Genomic DNA, 17451 nt, shown 5'->3' on the forward strand with positions numbered 1-17451 from the left:
TATTTTATGTAAATAACAAAATACAACATATCAAAACTTGTGGATTCAGATAAAGTCATTCTTAGAAATAAATCTATACCTATAAATACAAACATTAGAAGACTGATAATCTAATGATTATCAGTCTTCTAATGTATTAGATTGCAGTGAGCAAAGATAATGAGCAAAGATAATTATTAAGTATTCACTAAGTATACATTAAGTGCAGTGATAAGTATTCATTGCATATCATTATTAAGATCTACTTCAAGTAGTTAGAAATAAAGACAATTTAAACCCCAAAATGTAAATATAAAAAATATAGAAAAAATAATAGATATAAAAGGAAAAATTAATAAAAGAGAAAACAAAGAAAAAAAAATCAACAAAAGTTGCTTCTTTGAAATGACTAATAACCCTAGGAAAACTGATCAAGGGTGAAACAGAAGCACAAATTACTGAAATTTTAAAAAAGACATCACTACATATATACAGAGAAGAGGATATTATAAATAACTTTGTGTAAATAAACATGGAATTTTACCTAAATGGATAAATTCCTCGAAAAACAAAACTCACTGAAACTGACATGAAAAGTCAAAAGCCTGAATATTATTTTATCTACTAATGAAATCTTAACTGCAATTTAAAAACTTTTATAACGCATAGGCACAAAAACAAAATAAAGCAAAAACAAACATTCCAGGCACAAATGACCTTACTGGTGAATTCTTCAAAGATTTTTTTTTTTTTTTTTTGAGACCATGATAGAGAAAACATGAGTCCAGAAAAGCAAAGCAACAAAATAGATATTGTCTGGGTCCCTGAATTATAGACCTATATTATCAGTCCTAGATTACTGAAGCTTAGACTGCTATAAGGAAAACAAATTTTTATCTTATTTTAAAATCCAGTCAGCGTAATTCACCACATTAACATAATAAAGAAGAAAATAACATAATTATTTCAATAGATGCAGAAAAATCATCTGTTAAAATTCAAAACCAAGCATGATAAAGAACATTAGCAAACCAGATATATAAGGGAACTTCTTTATCTGATAAAGAATATCTATTAAGAAAAAAAAAAAACTTATGGCAAGCATCATATTAAATGTCTTCACTGCTGATATCAGGAAAGAGACAAGCAAGCTGTCACCAATTCTAGTCAACATTGCAGTAGAGGTCCTAGACAGTACAGTAAGACATGAAAAGGAAATAAAAATATGCTTATCAGAAGAGAAGGAATAAAACTAGCATTACTTACACAACATAATTGTATATGTAGGAGATGCAAAGAAATCTGCATATAAACTGCTAGAATTAACAAGTAGATTTAGCAAGGTCATGGATACAAGTTCAATGTACAATAATCAAATTTAGCTCTATATACTAGTAACAAACAATTATAAGGGTAAAAAAAAATTTAATACCATTCACAACCACATGCAAATATTGAAGACCTAGGAATAAGTCTTAAATAGTATAATAACAATAAAAAATAAATAAAAAAAAAGCTATGCAAGACTTTATACAAAAATCTGCAACAAAACACTAAGACAAACGAAAGAAACCCTAATAGAGGGGTGTGTCATATTCACAGATTAGATGACTCAATACTGTAAAATGCCAACCCTCCCCAAATTCATCTATTGATTCAACTCAATTCCAATCAAAATCCCAGCAGAGTTTTGTAAAAATTGATCACCCGATTATAACATTTATATAGAAATGCAAAGGGCCAAGAATAGCTGTGACAATCTCAAGAACAGAAGTAAAGAATTTAGAATTGACAGCACAAAACATTAAAATTCATTATAAAGCTACTGTAACTAAGACAATGTACTATTGGTACAAAGATAAACCTATTAAATAATACAGAAATATATTCATACACATCTGACCCCATGGTTAATAAAAAAGTTTCAGATTAGTGGGAAAAAGGCACTCTTTTCAATAAATAGTGATGACCTAATTTGATGTCCATTTAGGAAATGAAGAAATCTTGACCCCTATTTCTCACCATATGCAAAAAAATTTCAGGGGCCTTACAAATCCAAATTTAAAATGTAAAACAATAAAGCTTTTAGAAGACAACATAACTACCTTAATGACTTTAGGGTTTGCAAAGATTCTGGACATAAAAATACTGATCTGAAATAAAATAATTAAAACACTGGACTTCATTAAAATTAACAACTTGAGTTCACCTGAAGTTGCCTTAAAATAGTTGTTTTGAGCACTTCAGTTTGAAGAAGTTTGTTACGCAGAATCAGACAACAGAAACAATATCCAAAGAGCCAATAAGGGTATGACAAGTTGTTAAAGCTATATCTTCACAAGGGAAACATAAATTGAGACCATAACGAGATACCTTTACTCAGTATAGTGAAACCTTAAGAGGAATGACAATACCAATTATTGACAATAATGTGGATCTGAGACTCCTACCTTTTGCTGGTAGCAGTGTAAACTGGTACTCTGAAAAACCGGCCATATATATGCAAGTGAAACATACATATATTCCATGACCCAGAAATTACACTTCTTAGTGATATCCAAGAGAAATTAGTGATTATGCCCACTAAAAGTCACGTTCAAGAATATTGACAGGAAGTGTATTCACAACAGCCTCACACAGGAAGCAAGCCAAATGACCATTAACAGCAGAATGGATACATAATGTAGTATACAATGAAATACTATATAGCAATGAAAATAAATGGACTACTACATATGACAAGACAGATGAAACTTGCAAATATAATGTAGCATAAAAGAAGCCAGACACAAAGGAGTACATATTATGATTACATGTAGCTAATGTTCAAAACCAGGTGATATGGTTTGGCTGTGTCCCCACCCAAAATCCTACCTTGAATTGTAATCCCCAAAATCCCCACATGTCAAGGGCAGGACCAGGTGGAGGCAAGTGGATCATGGGAGCGGTTTCCCCAATGCTGTTCTCATGATAGTGAGTGAGTCTCATGAGATCTGATGATTTTATAAGTGTCTGACATTTTCCCCGCTTGCACTCACTCCATCCTGCCACCCTGTAAAGAAGGTACCTGCTCCTCCTTTGCCTTCCACCATGACTGTAAGTTTCCTGAGGCCTCCCCAGCAATGAATGGTGAGTTAATAAAACCTCTTTCCTTTATACATTATCCAGTCTTGGGTATTTCTTCATAGCAGTGTGAGAACAGACTAATACACCAGGCAGAACGAATCTACAGTAACGAAGTCAGGATAGTGGTAAGTGCTACGTCTGAGTATTGGATATGAGGGTGGGGAATAATCACGAGGAAGTTTGAGGGAGGTTCAGGGGGCTGGTTACCAGGTATGCTCACTATAAATGCTTGTCAAGCGGTTGCCTTATGATATAGGCACTTTTCTACACGCAATTTATTTTTATTTTATTTATTTTTATTTATTTTTTTGAGATGGAGTCTCGCTCTTGTTGCCCAGGCTAGAGTGCAGTGGTGCCATCTCAGCTCACTGCAACCTCCACCTTCCAGTTTCCAGTAATTCTCCTGCCTCAGCCTCCCAAGTAGCTGAGATTACAGGCGCCCACCACCATACCCAGCTAATTTTTGTATTTTCAGTAGAGACGGGATTTCACCATGTTGGTCAGGGTGGTCTCAAACTGGTGACCTTGTGATCCACCCAACTCAGCCTCCCAAAGTGCTGGGATTACAGGTGTGAATCACTGCGCCCAGTCCTCACATGCATTTTAAATACCAACTTGAATGTTTACTGGAAAAAAAAGAGATAATCCACACTGCTGCATTTCCTGGTTAGACTCTCTTACCATTTCAAAATCTAACTTTGCTTTTCTATTTCCCATGGGTTAGAGGTATTGTGGCATATGCATTAGACTGAAATATTAAGGCACTCTGAGTAGTCATCTTGACCACCACTTCCTATCTGCTTATTGTAAGACATTCTAATACCCTATAACTTATTTTTCTCCAAATGCAAAATGAAGTCAAGCTACTTTTTTAAAAATGGGAATATAAGCAAAAATAAGAAACATATGTAATCTAATATATCTTTCCTTAAAAACTCAACTCCATTTGTACATGACACACTCTATGTCATGGGAGTTATTTGAATCCTCTGTCTTCAGTATTCTACTGTTCTTCAGTCTTGTAGAACGTGATGGAGAATTATTATGGAATTAAAAAAAAATCATTTTCTTAGAATTACAACAGCATTGTTACGTATTCAGAACAGAATGCAATCCTAATAATAATTCTAAGATATCAGGCTTTGGAATTATGAATGTTTTTAAAAATAATAGAAGACAGAAGTAAGTCCTATTTCATGTTCAAAATATAGGTCATAGTTTACTGCAAAGCATTCATAAGGAGACACAGGGTCTGGATCAGTCCAGGCATCCAGGGCCCTCACTGGACTCATCCCCTTCCCAGAGTCTATCTGAACCACTAAGAGTGGGCTCCCAGGCCTGGTTCCTTTCCCCACTCCACATGTCCTTTCAAATGTTTAAAAATAAACAGTAGATGTTTATTTACAGAAGGGTAAAATATAAAATGCATTTTTAAACATTTTGATTTTTTTGAACATCCAAGAGTCCTAAGAATTTTTAAAGTATTTAAATTATATCAGCCAGGTGCAATGGCTCATGCCTGTAATCCCAGCACTTTGGGAGACTGAGGTGAACGGATCACCTGAGGTCAGGAGTTTCAGACCAGCCTGGCCAACATGGTGAAACCCTTCTCTATTAAGAAAATACAAAAATTAGCCAGGTGTGGTAGTGTGTGCCTGTAATCCCAGCTACTGGGGAGGCTGACGCAGGAGAATTGCTTAAACCCAGGAGGCGGAGGCAGCAATGACCTGAGATCGCACCACTGCACTCCAGCCTGAGTGACAGAGCGAGATTCCGCCTCCAAATAAATAAATAAATAAATAAATAAATAAATAAATAGCATCCCTCATTCGCATTTCCAATAGGCCTTGAAGACAAAGAAGCAGGGTAAATGCATAGAAGATTCTCTCTTTATCATCCCAAATAAGGTCAAGAATGAATATCTTCATGATTGAAGTCAGTTTAGATTAAGTGTTTTTTTTTTTAAATCCCATAAAAGCATGCCAGCATTTACATTTCGAACTGTATCAATAAGCTCATTCAGTGAATGACCAAGAAAATGGGAAAGTGGTTTGTTTTGAACAGTTTTCCTCACTGAGGGAGGGCGCTCACAAAGCTCAGGTTTTGTATCTGGAAAGGGCATTTGTGTCATTAACAGCTTTGCAAACACGCAGTTTGTGCTGGGCATGATATCTTCCCACTCCATGAATGGAGAAACGGGGTGGAGTTGGAGGTGCTGCGTGAGAAAGCCATTGAGTGTGCCAGATGTTTGTTCAATTATAATAACACCTTGATATTATACATGAAAATTCAAAACTGAGTATCTGGGACATTTTAAAGCAATATTCTGAATTAGATCGAAAAGTAGTATATATTTAATGAAACACAAAACACTTTTTTTTTTTAACAAAAAGCAAAATCTATAGATACTATAAGTCATCTGTGATTCTTTACAGAAAGAGAATCAAAGTATATTTCTAAATTTAAAGACATTTTCTTCCTATTTCTTTCTACTATGGGCTGACGGTGTATAAAACAGAAAAAGTGTATGAGGAAGATTTGAATTTGTTATAGAAAATAAATACTTCTAAAATTTTTAAAGGAAAAAAAGAAGAAAGCCCCCAAAATCCACCTTTCTACTCCTGTAGGTAAAGGATTACAGTTTACTATGATACAAGGAACAATCTTAAAAAAGTGGAGTGTTTTAGCTCCATTATAAATAAATTCCACGATGTTCAGAAAAAGTTCTTTACCTATTAAGGGAAAATCTTAACTTCATTTGCAAATTTCTTCTAATTACTCACAAAACATAAATGTGAAATATACATTTTGTTTTACACTGTTCTAAGTTTTCAAAATGCTCTATTACTTTGTCTTTACATAATTATATATAACCATTGGATAGTCTTGGAATTAATGTAATAGTTTTACATATTCATATCTGGGATTAAGAAAAATAAATGTCTTCTAAATTTAGATCCATGCTGTACACTTTCTCTTTTCATATAGCTTTTCTTACACTAAAAGGTACTGCCAGTGAGGACTGGGAGAAAGCCCTACACACAGGCCAAACATATCAAACCCCAGATTCATCTTTTTGACACTTAGGCCTCAGAGGCAACATAAAATCAGCCAAAAAATTCTCACTTTTTTCACTATTCTAATTTTTCTCTTTCTATATTCAAATAGAAGGCCAAGAAAGATCAGTTATAAAACCACAGAAAATAGACAGTGTACCTCTAGAAATAACAGCTCCAATGCTCAAATGCAAACAAGCATCAGTGCTGGCTGTCAGCTTACTAGCCCTTGATACAGGGAATGACTTAAAGCTGGAACTACTTCGTGGGTGAATGGAAAAGAGTCATATGAAACTCTTAGGGAAAACAAAGGGTGAAGAATTAAAGCACGTTATATATAAATGAGTTACTATACTATGTTCTATATGATTTAAGATAAATTCGGGATTTAAAAATAGAGGCGAGGCACAGTGGCTCACGCCTGTAATCTCAGCACTTTGGGAGGCCGAGGTGGGCAGATTACAAGGTCAGAAGATAGAGACCATCCTGGCTAACAGAGTGAAACCCTATCCCTACTAAAAATAAAAAAAAAAAATTAGCCGGGTATGGTGGCACAAGCCTGTCATCCCAGCCACTCGGGAGGCTGAGGCAGGAGAATCACTTGAACCTGGGAGGCGGAGATTGCAGTGAGCCAAGATCTCGGTACTGCACTCCAGCCTGGGCGACAGAAGGAGACTCCATTTCAAAAAAAAAAAAAAAGATAGAATATGGTAATCATCAATATCAGGACATGAACTTGGAAACACCATACAATTCCATTCACAAATACTTATTTAATCTGCATGTTATATATGTTGTAAGTACTGACAATACAAAAATAAAATAGTTGTTAAATGTTTCCCTCCTTTTAGATGTTCACATAGTAAGGAAACCAATGACAATACAGTCATTCCTTTTTATTGGTGGAGGATATGTTCCAAAATCCCCAATGGGTGCCTGGAACTGCAAATATTACTGAATCATATATATACTATGTTTTTTTCCCCCATACATACATATATACATACATACCTATGATAAAGTTTAATTTATAAATTAGGCAAAGTAAGAATTAATAGTAATAATAAAACAGGACAATTGTAACAATATACTGTAACAAAAGTTAAGTGATTGTAGTCTCTCTAAAAATACTGTAATATTTGTAGGCTGTGGTTGACCATGGTAACTAAACCACATGAAGTAAAACTGCAGACAAGAAAGGACTGCTATAACTAAGGTACTAGTGTAAGAAGTGCTGCAATAGTAACAACAGCTCACATTCATTGAGTATGTTCCATGGGCTACTCCATTCTCAGCGGATACTTGCCAACACACATCGACTCCATTTGGGAGCTATTATTATCCTTACTGTACAGAGGGGGAACTGAAGCACTCAAGGTTTACTAACTTATCCAAGTTCACACAGCTTGGAAGTGCTGGAACAAGAGCTCCAGCCCATGTACCCAAACTCACCAGCATAACTTCTTAACCACTACTACACCCACTAGTTATGCAGGGTGTGTGTTAGACAATCAAGTCTTCAAAAAATAGGGAAGGATTCACAGAAGTGTACATCACATTCAGTTTGGAGTAATCTTATTAAGAACATTTCCTAGTAGTCCAGGATGAGCTACAGACTGTCCCTTTCTCCCTTGGTTCATTTGCCAAATACGTATTGTGCCCCAACTGATTATAGATGGTCTCCAACCTAGGATAGTTTCACTTAGGACTTTTTGTTTGTTTGTTTTGAGATGGAGTCTGGTTCTGTCACCCAGGCTAAAATGCAATGGTGTGATCTCAGCTCACTGCAACCTCTGCCTCCCGGGCTCATGTGATTCTCCTTCCTCAGCCTCCCAAGTAGCTGGACTACAGGTGCGTGCCACGTCCGGGTAAATTTTTTGCATTTTTAGTAGAGATGGTGTTTCATCATGTTGGCCAGGCTGGTCTCAAACTCCCGACCTCAGGTGATCTGCCTGCCTCAGCCTCCCAAAGTGCTGGGATTACAGGCATGAGCTACCGCGCCCGGTCGATTTTTTTACTTTATGATAGTACAAGAGCAATATGCATTCAGCAGAAACTGTACTTCACGTTCCCATACAACCATTCTGTTGTTCACTTTCAGTATAATAAATTACATGAGATATTCAACACTTTATTATACAATTGTTTTTCTTGTACTAGATGGTTTTGCCTAACTATAGGCTAGTGTAAGTGTTCTGAGCATGTTTAGAACATGCTAGAAGCAAGCTAGGCTAAGCTATAATGTTTGGTAGGTTAGGTGTACTTGATGCATTTTTGACTTTCCATTTATGATAGGGTTATGTCCTTATAACCTATTTGGACATGTAACCAATGAGGTTATATGTAACCTCATATAGGTTATGAGGATATAACCCTATCATAAATTGAGTAGCGTCTGTATTCCCAATGGCATACAGAGCTGTAAAAAATACAGAACAATCCCTATTTCACTGGCCTTAAAGTCTAGCAATGGACAAAGAACAATAAACAAGGTAAAGAAGTAGAATAAGGTGGTAAAGAAATAAAAAAGCAAAAAAAAAAAAAAAAAACAGGAAGTGAATTCATTCATTACAGGGTGACTGAATCTGAGAAAGGATGGTTAGAAACCGGTTCACTATGGAAACAGCATTTAAATAGGGACGACAGGAGGTAAGTGGTAACAATCTTGTACTATACTTCTGATTCGTATAATATATTTCCTCATTCTAAGCTGTTTGTTGCAGCCAAAATCAAACCAATTAATACTTAACCTACTTACAGGTTTATTGTGAAGATTAAATGAGAAGGCAGGTGCAATGCACTTAGCATAGTGCCTGGCTTGTAATAAGAACTCAGTGAATGCTATTATACATTAACTAGACACTGTTTTAATAAAATCATGCAATCAGATATATAATGTACCTCCAGTCCACTCACAGTGGAAGACCAAGATAGTCGCTTAAAATCAGATATATAATGTACCTCCAGTCCACTCACAGTGGAAGACCAAGATAGTCGCTTAATATTCTATCAGATGTCTAAAAAGTAACTGTTTCCAGAACATGCGTATGAAGCATTACAATTCAGGTCTCAAGTACAGAAACACTGCTTACAATAACCTTCCATGATCTAAAAAGAACTCGGGTTGTTGACATCAAAGGAGTCACCAAAATAGATGTAGGATGCCCAGAGCCCAGAGCACGAGTGGATGTCAGTATAAGGTATGCAGGGTCAGCTAGCCTAGTCATGGACTTCACTTTCTGGCAGTCTTGGGCCTATTTTTTTGGCTGCAAGGAAAGTGTTTACTTCTCCTTCTATGAACAGATGATTTCCATAGCTCTGGGGTTTGAAAAGGTCAGCAGTGATAAAAAAAAAAAAAAAAAAAAAAAAAAAAAAAAAAAAAAAAAAAGGCTTACGAAGAGCTCTCAAATTTTTTGCTACTATTATGAATTCCTTTATACAAATGTTGATATATGGAAGACAATCAAGCTATGCATGGAAAATCTGCATTTCAAGTCCAAAAGCAACTCATTCCAGAAAAATTTCCTCAGCTCTCTCCCTAATGATTTAAACATCCATTTTCACTCACTTCTGCAGAAGTACATTCACAGGAAGAGTGAGTGTGAACAGTAGCTTTTATAGCTGGAAGCCACTTTCTTTCTTTACCTAGAATGTTGTATGATCCTTTTTCTTTTCACACATGGAAGAGAGTGGATTCTGTTGTTAAAATTCTCTCTACTAAGAAATACTAAAATCATCATCTCTTAGTAGAGTTTTCAGTTTCAGACCCAAAGACTCCTAAAAACCTGAAAATCTTGGGCTAAGCACACCACATGTAATATATTACTACGTCAGAGTTCTTCAGCGTCCCACTTGGCTAAATCATTTTCAAAAACATTTTCTCTTCGGTGATAGATAGTTCTATATCCATGCCACAAAACCACCAACTGCCTTGGGGCACTGTGTATGACTTGACGCTTTCACTCTCCCTCGTTCATAGAAAATGGACCTAAAAGTGTGAAAACAAACCCCGCGTCTGCTCCCAATTTGTTACTTTTTTGATTTGGCAATGTTGTCTTTATTATGTTTTCTGGTTCCCAATGAATACAAAATTAGCCTGAGAGTTTGAATCCATCTTCTCTCGGTTGTGATATCACTACTCTCAGGACATGTCAACAAACAGGCAATTTTTACCAGTTTCCATTTCAGATGAATGTGTAAGCAAGGAGTGATTTACAGTAAATACTCAAGAAGGTTACAGGATTAGAGTCTTTGTAGATGTTTAGCAATAGGACTTGATTCCTGAATGCTTTGGGGATGCTTTGGGTATACTGTGGGAGTCAGAGTTCAGGTTAGATGTGACAAGAAGCCCCCTTCCAATCTTGCAGTGCTCAATTTTTCAAGCAAATAGAAGAATTGTTTTTGAAAACTAGGAGCAGAAGCTGCTGATCCCATACTCAGTCCAGGTTATTATTTTGAAATGTGAGAAATAATACACCATCATCATCCAAGAGAGGAAAATACAATACAGGAGTGGAATATAGAATTATTAATAAAATGAAAGGTTTTCATTTTTCCTTTCCAATAAAAAAAAGGTAATGCCAAAAATATGTTTGAGTTTTCAAAAAGACTTTATTTTTAAGAGCAGTTTTAGGTTCCCAAAAAGATTACACAGAGAGTTTTCATTTATATCCTGTCTCCCTCACACCAGCCCCCAGCGTCTACCACTGCCAATCTTCTGCACCAGACTGGATGGTTGTTACGACTGATGAACTCTTACATCATTATCATCCGAAGTCCATAGTTTACATGAAGTGTTTACAACTCTTGGTGTTGTACTGTATCTGATTTTTTATTCTTGTCTGGACAATAGAATTCACGTTGACAGTTGGAAGAAAGTCGTCGGCTGCCATCTCATGCTCCCTTACCTATTTATTGATGGGCTTTTATCACTTAGCCAGTAGAAGACCAGTTTGAACATGACAGGCACTTCATATGGCTTCATTTCTTCACTCAGACAGAAAATTTTAGTTCACTTACAGAAGCAGAATAGCCGATTCTGACCATCCCAGTTAGCATCAAAGCAGCTTCCCACTTCTTGCTCTACCCTTCAGGTCCCCCATACTGCCCCATACTGTGCTCTACCTTTTCTTTTTTTTTCATAGAGTTTATCTCACTTTTTTTTTTATTTTTTATTTTTGAGACAGTCTTGCTCTGTCACCAGGCTGGAGTGCAGTGTGATCTTGGCTTACGGAAACCTCCACTTCCCATGTTCAAACAATTCACGTGCGTCAGCCTCCTGAGTAGCTGGAATTACAGGCGTGCACCACCGCAACCAGCTAATTTTTGTATTTTTAGTAGAGACAGGGTTTCACCATGTTTGCCAAGCTGGTCTGGAACTCCTAACCTCAAGTGATCCACCCGCCTCAGCCTCCCAAAGTGCTGGGATGACAGGTGTGAGCCACCGTGCCCGGCCTTTATCACACTTTCTAACATCTTAGTTATCTATTAGTTTATTGCCTCCAAGTAAGCAGGGATCTTTTGTTGTTCTTCACCAACAAGGCCCCAGTACCTAGAACAGTGGATGGCACACAGGTAGACAATAAATAGCCATCAAATGAAGGAATGAATGAGGATGCTTTCTAAAAGACAATACTTCAGGGAGTGATTTTGGCCATTGTTCGGAGGCCTAATTAGCCATGACTAACCAAGCCTGGCCAACACTGGAGGGAAAGGTGCCCAGGTCCTATAAGCTGCTGGCTGTGTGGCTGGGCTCCTTGGGGTCCCTGCTAGACGAACATGGCCGCTGGATCATGTGAACAGGATGGAGTGCACAGGTGTGCCGGATTCCACTGCAGTCACACAAGCCCTTGCTCAGCCTGGGCACATGCCTGAGAGAGCACAGTTGTTCCTGGCCGAGTGCAGCAAGGAAGAAGGCACGGAAAGGAGGTGACACCAAGTCAGAGACCAGGAGGTTTTCCCCCATGGGCCAAGGGACAGACATGGTGACCCCTAGGAATCTGACTACCACAAGTTTCCCTAATTTTCTCCCGCACGCATTCTACTAATGATGAAGAAACCGAATCTCAAGTCAGCTTATGAATGCAATGATAAGGATTTTTTTTCTTCTTTTGAGATATAGTTTCACTCTTGTTGCCCAGGCTGGAGTGCAATGGCACAATCTCGGCTCACTGCAACCTCTACCTCCTGGGTTCAAGTGATTCTCCTGCCTCAGCCTCCTGAGTAGCTGGGATTACAGGTGCCCACCACCATACCCAGCTAATTTTTGTATTTTTAGTAGAGACGGGGGTTCACCATATTGGCCAGGCTGGTCTCGAACTCCTGACCTCAGGTGATCCACCTGCCTCAGCCTCCCAAAGTGCTGGGATTACAGGTGTGAACCACCATGCCTGGCCAGATTTTTTTTTTTTTTTTTCAGAGACAGGGTCTGGCTCTGTCACCCAGGCTGGAGTACAGTGGTGCAACCATAGCTCACTGCAGCCTTGACCTCCTGGGCTCAAGCGATCCTCCCGCCTCAGTCTCCTGAGTAGCTGGGACTATAGACATGAGCCACCATGTCCAGCTAATAAAAAAAAAATTTTTTTTTTGTAGAGATAGGGCCTTGCTATGTTGCCCAGGCTTGATGATGAGTATTTTTCATGTGAATTAAAATTCCACAATAAAAAAGGGCAAAAGTAAAAAAGGCAAAAGAATTATGATTTTTTGCTAAACAAATGGATACAGTCAAATGGACCATAAAACAATGAGCTGAGTGAAAGAAAAAGTTTCCTTTATTTTAATACACAAGATAAAAGCTCTGGCTATAGCATGAAAGGAAGGTGGCAGACGGAGATAAACTATAACTGAGAGAGGAAAGGGAAGTGTGGCAGAAGTCAATCAAAAGAGTGCTGTTCCCCTGCAATTTCCTGACATCTAAGTCTGGGATTTGAAAAAAATATCCTGTGTATTATATTATATATGACACGTTACACTCTGCACTTATTTATATCCAGAAAGGGTAACTATGCTATGTTATAAATACGTGATGTATCCTACACATACCATTGGCTTCTTTATCCCCAAATCCCCTAGTGGAATGTAGGCTTCAGGTAGGCAAGAATTATACGTTTTGGCCGGGCGCGGTGGCTCAAGCCTGTAATCCCAGCACTTTGGGAGGCCGAGACGGGCGGATCACGAGGTCAGGAGATCGAGACCATCCTGGCTGACACGGTGAAACCCCGTCTCTACTAAAAAATACAAAAAACTAGCCGGGCGAGGTGGCGGGCGCCTGTAGTCCCAGCTACTTGGGAGGCTGAGGCAGGAGAATGGCGTGAACCCGGGAGGCGGAGCTTGCAGTGAGCTGAGATCCGGCCACTGCACTCCAGCCTGGGTGGCAGAGCGAGACTCCGTCTCAAAAAAAAAAAAAAAAAAAAAAAAGAATTATATGTTTTACCCTCGGAACAGGGCCTGGAACCAGATAGGAACTCAGTAAATACTGGTTACGTGAGTGAATAAATGATAAATAGCTGCTCACCCACCACCTACTTCCCACTTTACTTGAACTGTGAATTACACCATTCTTTATCTGATATGGGAGAACCATGGTGAGTTTCTCCTTCCTCTCCCAGGTGTGTATCCCAGACTACCATATACAGATTGAGTATCCCTTATCCAAAATGCTTAGGGCTAGAAGTATTTCAGATTTGGGATTTTTTTTTGGGGGGGGGGTGGTAATTTTGGATTGTGTACATTATTCTCACCTGTTGAGCATCCCTAATCCAAAAATCTAAAACCTGAAATGCTCAATGAGCATTTCCTTTGAGCATCATATCTGCACTCATAAAGTTGTAGAATTTGGAGTGCTTTAGATTTTGGATTTTCAGATTAGGAATACTCAACCTATACATGTAAGGGAAAGGAAGAAGCCAGTGGTGCCATTTTTATTTCTATAGAAGCTGCCATGCTACACTTAAGACAATTCATGTTGACAGAGTTTGCCTCTTCATTATGGTTCACTAACTACGACCAGATGCTGACACTTCTCCAAGTCATGGGAAATCAGGGAAGGGCCCTCCTTCCTTCAGCTATGTGGGGCTTATTTAGCCCTGAGTATAGTAGGGCAGGTCAGCCCTGGTGTCAACACAGCTTCAGCTCCTCGAAGAGAAGCTCAGAAGCAAATCAGTGAATGGGCATGAGATAAGAATGCCAGCCGCTTCTCAGTGTTAATTCAAGTACTATGCACAACTGCTCCACTACTAAATTTCAATCACACATCAGCCTCACTGCTGAATCCTGATCACACGAGCTGGCTTTGTCCTGCAGCAGAGCCAGAGGTAGAATCAGGACATAGCACTACTGCCATAAGTTTCAGACTCAGTCTAACAAAGGAAAATTTGGACCAATTTAGAATATTGGATTAAGCCCATAAAAAATAAAATCCATGCAGAACTTATTCCAGAAAGAGAATAACATGCATAATAATTATGGAGATTTCTAGTTACACTACCATGTATAATACCAACATAATATCCTAACTTGTATTTCATTACTTATAAAATTGTACAGTTTCTGGAGTCAAGGCAGTATGGACCAAGTGTCACAAAGAGTATACTCAATGAGTGCAGTAATTTATAAAGCATTACAAGTTTTCTAAAACCACATTTTTAAATTCAAGTCTTTGCCAAGTCAATGACCAACAAAATTAGAGCTGCAACTAAATTACAGTGATTATGTAACTCTCAAGTTGCAGAAATCTGTGTTAAAAAAGTACAGAATTAAATAGCAAGTGCAAAAGACAAAATAAATGTGAATATATTTATGTTTAGTATATTCTTTTGGAACAACAGCTTTGACTAGTGAGCACTTGAGGTCACTTATGCTTTTTTTCTGAATATAATTTTGCATGGCACAACCATCAGTAGTTATACCAGAGAGCATTTTTTAGTGAAGCAAGCCTTTACCATCCATGATTTAGAGCTAAGCAAAGAAGCAAACCTGCATCTTTCTGGAGTTTAGGAATTCTGCAAATCTGTTTCATCAGTGACTCGGATGGGCTTGCACCCTATCCCTCAAGTTGAGGAATAGTGTAATCTCTGCAGAATGTATGCATTCATGGAGTGTCTTTTCTAAAAGCTCTGGTCTCAAAGCTCTAAATATAAAATTAACATAAAACTTGAAGCACTGAAGCATGGATTTCTTATAAATCTCTCATCACCCACATTATTATGATGCTTTCCTCCATTTCTCAACTTCCTATCCCTCCCAAACCCCTCAACCCGTTTGCTCAATCCCACCCTGAACTCTCTCTCTCCCAATGCAAGTCAAATCTGGTGTCCATGTTTTGTCTGCTCAGCAGGAGAGTAATTTCAACAATCTTCCGCTCTTTACAAGATCAGTTTATTTCTCCCAATATAATAATTAGTTTCAGATGAACCTGGTTGCTGGCACTCGGCTTGGTTCCATTCTAGCACTAGCAAGGAGAGCAGATACTTCCTGTTGCACTATTTTTTAGAGCAAAGAATCTGGGTACTACGTTAGACCCAGAACAAAACTTTTGCAATTGACTTCTTTAAAATGTAGCTGAGTTTCAATAATCTAGATTCTCAAAAGAGATCTAGAAATTATGATGATGGGAATCTTTTCAGTTTACTTTTAAAATGGTTCAGGTAAATTATTCCTCCATTTAGCAAGCTATAATAGATCATCAAGAACACAAATCTTATAAAAATAATCAGTGCTGTATTCTTGCAAACATAAAGAGGTTGTAAGTAGGAAGCCAACAGCATTATCTTAACATCTTACAACTTAATTAGCTTTTAGGAGATAATAAATATTGATAGGTAAGTAAATATACTGCCTTGGAAATAAGGATATTAGGGGGAGAATTCTAGAAGATCTGTTCACAGTGATACAGAAAAATCAAGCAAGACATTCTTTTTTTTTTTTTTTTTTTAGACGGAGTCTTCCTCTTGTCACCCAGGCTGGAGTGCAATGGTGCAATCTCAGCTCACTGCGGCCTCTGCCTCCTGGGTTATAGCGATTCTCCTGCTTCAGCCTCCCAAATAGCTGGGATCACAGGTACCCACCACCACGCGCGGCTAATTTTTGTATATTTAGTAGAGACGAGGTTTCACCACGTTGGCCAGGCTGGTCTTGAACTCCTGGCCTCAAGTGATCTGCTTGCCTTGGCCTCCAAAAGTGCTGAGTGAGCCACCGTACCCAGCCGCAAGGCATTTTTTATAAACAGAATAATCAAGACGATCTACATGAAGCACAATGAAAAGAGGCAGAGTCCCAGGGGAAAGGGAAGTTTTCATGGTTTTCCTTTGGGTCTCTCATATGTCTCCTATCAGTCCCTACACATTTCAACTCATTAATTCAGTACCAGTCGTGGATCCATCTGTAGGTGTTTTTATCATCATAACCTTAGGTTATCCTGTTCGTAAATCCCAGCAACCCCTGAGCTTTCAGGTATGGTTTACTTTGATGCATACACGCTTTGAGGCTTTGAATTAGGCAGTACCTCTTAGTGTCTTCAAGTCTTTGTATAAGTGAAAGCAATCTCCTCTCTTATCACACAACAGTACGATTTCGTATGCTTTATCTTACCTTCACACGTACGGCCATCTGCAGAGATTGAGAACCCCTGTTGGCAGACACAGTGGAAAGAACCCTCTGTGTTTAGGCACTCCCCTTGAGGACCACAGAGCCCTGGATGTTCACATTCATTAATATCTGTAATTTAAAAGAGAGTCTTCAAAACTTGAAAAAAATTGGTTTTGTTCTCATATACTATCAAACAGATGGTAAAGAAATCTACTATGACATGGCTGAACATGTATTTAGTGGCACAACTATACCATTTGTCCATAAATCGACCACAGGACAAGCTGAGTTATGAGAGAGAAACTATTTAGGTTGAGTCAGGAAATAGACAATGTACAACCATTTTTGACCTGCAAGAAAAGCAATTTCATAGGTTCAACCCAAAGCTACCCTTATTTTAGACATATAGGGGCTTGAGGAACACTCCACAACTCTGAGAGATGTTCTTTATTGGTGATAATGCTGTGTTCTTCTTTGTCCTCTCCCATTGCCATGCACACAGCTGTTAGAGTCTGTAGTACCTTGTTACATTTCTGCCTATCCATCCCTAGGATGTGGGCTTCTTAAGGGCAAGGCTAGACATGTCTTATTTATAGTATTTGGCTCATTAATGGCACTTCACAAATATCTGCTGAATATATAAATGAAATAGACTCCAATCTATAACTCATTGGAAATGGGTAACAGAAATAAAATACAAGTAAAA

The 17451-nt window shown here is 38.1% G+C and overlaps 1 protein-coding gene across 27 annotated transcripts in view; it reads right to left on the reverse strand.

Moving 5' to 3' along the window:
* LTBP1 (latent transforming growth factor beta binding protein 1) overlaps window positions 1-17451 on the reverse strand; it is a 445556-nt gene that overhangs the window by 70415 nt on the left and 357690 nt on the right. For all 27 annotated transcript variants that reach the window (XM_077959737.1, XM_077959738.1, XM_077959736.1 and 24 more), the window contains one exon: window positions 16749-16874. In XM_077959737.1, the coding sequence (XP_077815863.1) occupies window positions 16749-16874 (126 nt within the window). The remainder of the gene's footprint in view (window positions 1-16748; window positions 16875-17451) is intronic.

This window comes from Macaca mulatta, chromosome 13 (genome assembly GCF_049350105.2).
Source record: "Macaca mulatta isolate MMU2019108-1 chromosome 13, T2T-MMU8v2.0, whole genome shotgun sequence".
Taxonomy (NCBI): Eukaryota; Metazoa; Chordata; class Mammalia; order Primates; family Cercopithecidae; genus Macaca; species Macaca mulatta.